Genomic DNA, 3,958 nt, shown 5'->3' on the forward strand with positions numbered 1-3,958 from the left:
AATTCAAAAGGGAGTTTATAATGGAAATTTTAAGGGTATCTATCATCTCAAACGCCAAACTCAACAGACACATCTCTCTGAACGAATCCCATGACCACATCAAAACATATATAGATATATCTATATGCATAAGATCCCAGCAGCGAGACCATTGCAGCAAGCGACAAACTGATAAAGAGTTTTTAGTGTGTGTTTTGACAAGCTGAGAACCCGATCACTGCAAAGACAAGCATCAACCATTATGGTTACAAGATCTTCAATGAGATGTTATTCAAAGATGATTTTCCCACAATCTAACCCGCGGGTAAGTAAACTGACCTGTTGCTTCTTCTTCTTGGGCCGTCTCTTCCTTTTGGGTTTATGAGCATCAGAATTGGAGCTCAAGTTGCTACTCTGACTGCTGTATGAACTTGCCGCAGCAGCCCTGTCAGTATTATATGAGGACTCACTTCTTCTGTTCGAAGTGTTTCTCGAGGATGATGGCATCTCATTCCTCTGTACATATGAATTCCTCCTAGAATTTGATTCAAACCTTGCTTGTGGTGGTGGCATTAAAGCCCTAGCAGAGTTTTGTTTCTACAAGGATTTTAAAACATTCAAAAATGTAAATCAAAGTTTGTCATGTAAAACATGTCTTAACAAATGGCATCACCATTCATCATACCTGATTACGTTCATCACTAGACATGCCAGAAGTTGCTCTACCAGATGCACTTGAAGCAGCCTCCCTGAGAAATACGATCAGATGTTCTCTTTATCAGTACGGCTCAATTAAATGTATTGACGTCTAAAAGAAAGTATTACGACATTAAATTAACTAGGCATACTTTGCGCTCTTATCGGTCAATTCATCATCTGCATCTGCTTCATCGCTTGAACTCCCTTTATCAAAGAAATCATCATCACTAAGGTCCAGAAGACCATCATCTTCACTGCCCGTCTCTGTTTGTTCACAATCATAAAACATAAATCATCATTTATTAGCTACGATACTTAATAGTTCCAGATAAAACGTAAACAAAAAAGCATCTCTACATATCATGTGTATACCTTCTAACTCTTTCCCACTAGCAGCAGCAACAATTTTATTGGCTTTGATCTGCTTCCTCAGTTTACCTCTCTTCTCAACTACTTCTGAATCCTCACCGCCAGTAAAGAGAGATACATACTTCTCATTTTTGGGGAAGAACTGCGTTAAAAAAAAACAGACATTTTCAACTAAGTTCATTCTAAATTTCACTAACAAGTCAAACAAATGAGAAATAGTAAAAAGGAGACGGCAGTGTAATGAAGATAACGTACCCTAACATATTCAAGATCTTCTTTGAGTTTAGTAAGTTGCTCAGCTATATCTGCGTCTCCCACATGAGCAGATGAAGTACGTTGTAGCTTCTCAAGACGTCTAATGGTCCTCTCGATCTTCCTCCGCTCTATTCAAGAAACAAAAAGCTACAACTTTTCAGGCTATCATTACTAATTAAATCGTCACAAAATGCTAGAACCATCAGTTAAAAGCTCTTACCAAAGAACTTAATCTTTCTATTCCTGAGGAATACTTTACGTTCAACAGCAAGACGGGCATGAGCGTCTTGCTGCTTCTTCAAATCCTCCAACTTCTCTACTAGAGACTCTCTTACTTCAGGAGGCAAATCCTACAAAGTATCAAATCAATACATCAAAATTTAAACTTCTCACAGGGGTTGCTTCAAATTGAGCATATATGACTTCCCATATTACCAAATTCTCTAAAATAACACAACTCAGACACATATCACTATAAACCCTTAAAGCTCTAAATAGAACATACACAACTGAATCGCCAATATCATACTAGAAAGGATGAAAATTTAAGAGTGATTCATAAATAAAAACCCTAATTTAAGAGAGAAAAGGAGCTGACTTTACGGAGAAAGCGTTCAACGGAACGCATCTGATTCTTGATGGAGACATTTTTAGGTTTCTTCTCAACACGCAATACTTTCGACCTTCGACTGCTTCCTGCTGACTGTTTCGGTTCCGAGACCCTTCTCTTGGCATAACCTCCGTGCGCCATGGCCGGAGGGTTTTAAGCAAAAAGCTTTTGAAAGAGTTGAACAAGGAGAAAGGGTAGAAGAGCAGAGAGAACAAACAACAGACAAAAATTAGGGGTTGTGTTTTTTTTCCTTTGTTCGGCGTTGGCTCTTTTTTGCTTCTTCTTCAATCGGACGTCAAAACGCTGCGTATTTGGGATAAACAACTAGGTTGAACCGGATTAGTTTCCGGGTAAACCGGTTTCTCGGATTGTGACAGTTGATAAATTTAATGGGAAAGTCTGAAAAGTGTAAAATAAACTTATAAAATTACTTAGTGTTTGGTTAAAAAAAAAAACTTTATAAAATTACTTGTTTCACATGAGAAAATATCTTATTATATAAAGTACAGTTTCAAAAGTTATTAATTCATAAGATCGCAACATGTGTCAAAATCTTATTATGTTGTAAATTATTAAAATAATAAGATTATTAAAATAAAAATAAAATTTTATTATTATGTTGTAAAAGTTACTAATTCATAAGATCGTGACATGTGTCAAAATATTATTATGTTGTAGATTATTAAAATAATGCATGATGATTATTAAAATAATGCAAGAATTTCAATGTTTTTTTGTATGATTTCTACAAAATGACACTCTTATGTTGGATGATTCCTTTTGTTTGGAGTATTATTATGTTATAAAGTATACAATTTTGTAATTCTAAAGGAAAAAGAATCATCCAAACAAAAAAATCCATAATTTAAAAACATAGTAGAAATCATACAAGATAAATCGAAGCTCTAAAATATGAACATACAGATAAATCCTCCTCTCTTATGCAGATAACTCTAATCAAAGACAAGCTTACAACAAATATAGATAGATTGGAAAAACATAAATCGTTGTTGTTGGATTCATAGGAGCTCGGAGACAGATGCTACATCATGGTTTATCAAATAAACTTCCACGAATACATTGGGAAATTTATATCAAAAGATTTTGTGACGTTGAAAAAGGGTATTTAGTTTTATTGGTTGCTGGAGCAAGCCACTTTTAGATAGCTAAAAGATTTGAACATGTTCTCTCCATACAGGAGGAGGGCATAGCCGAAGTTCTCTCTATAGTGCAGGAGGTTAGACACAAGTTTATCTCCCCAAGGGAGGAAGGTGGGGGAGGTTGGACGCAAGGTTATCTCCCCAAGGGAGGAAGGCAGAGCGAAGGTTCTCTCTATGGTGGAGGAGTTTGGACACAACGTTCTCTCCATAAGGGAGGAGGACAGAACTGAGGTTCTCTCCATGGTTAGTCATACAATATTGTGATGTAATTTATTTTTTATTCAAAAAGTTTTTTAAGCCAACAATTTTGGTGATTAAAGAAACTATGCAAAAGTGAAAGTAAAGAGACATATAATAGTTAGCTTAATTTGTTCATATAGACATTTTCTAGGTGGTGGTAAATAATATATTTGTAACATACAGTATATCTAGATGTAAAAAATACACTTTTAATGGTAACATACATAAAAGATTTGTATGGATATAATGTACAATAAATTTTAATATATTTTTATCAAATTTAATTTTATTTACAAAATTTTAAACCCGCACATCGGGCGGATCCTTATCTAGTAAAGCTATAAAGTTGAGACTGTTTTAATACGGCTAATCATGATTATACATGACTTATTTATATATATATATGTATATTTTTTTTGTCAACTACACATTAATTAAAATGTGATTTTATGATTGATGACCAAACATAAACTTATAAAGAAAAATATTTAAAAATATGTAAAAAATTTATAAATGTATTATTTGAATCAAAATACATTAAGAAAAATATTTCAAAATGCAAATTTCTGAGTTTCAAAATCTATATCAATACAATAAAAATTGAATGTGTTTCTCTCCAGTGTTGACACCTCAGCTTTTTAGTTGA

General features: G+C 34.0%; 1 protein-coding gene across 1 annotated transcript; it reads right to left on the reverse strand.

Moving 5' to 3' along the window:
- Positions 1-2,168, reverse strand: LOC104771519 (rRNA-processing protein efg1). Its single transcript, XM_010496049.2, has 8 exons — positions 1,901-2,168; positions 1,523-1,652; positions 1,303-1,430; positions 1,051-1,189; positions 828-942; positions 665-728; positions 319-576; positions 1-217 (listed from the first exon to the last, which is right to left on the reverse strand). The coding sequence occupies exons 1-8, from the start codon at positions 2,051-2,053 to the stop codon at positions 215-217; spliced, it is 990 nt and encodes a 329-aa protein (XP_010494351.1). The 5' UTR covers positions 2,054-2,168; the 3' UTR covers positions 1-214.

The sequence above is a fragment of the Camelina sativa genome, chromosome 20, assembly GCF_000633955.1.
Source record: "Camelina sativa cultivar DH55 chromosome 20, Cs, whole genome shotgun sequence".
Lineage (NCBI taxonomy): Eukaryota > Viridiplantae > Streptophyta > Magnoliopsida > Brassicales > Brassicaceae > Camelina > Camelina sativa.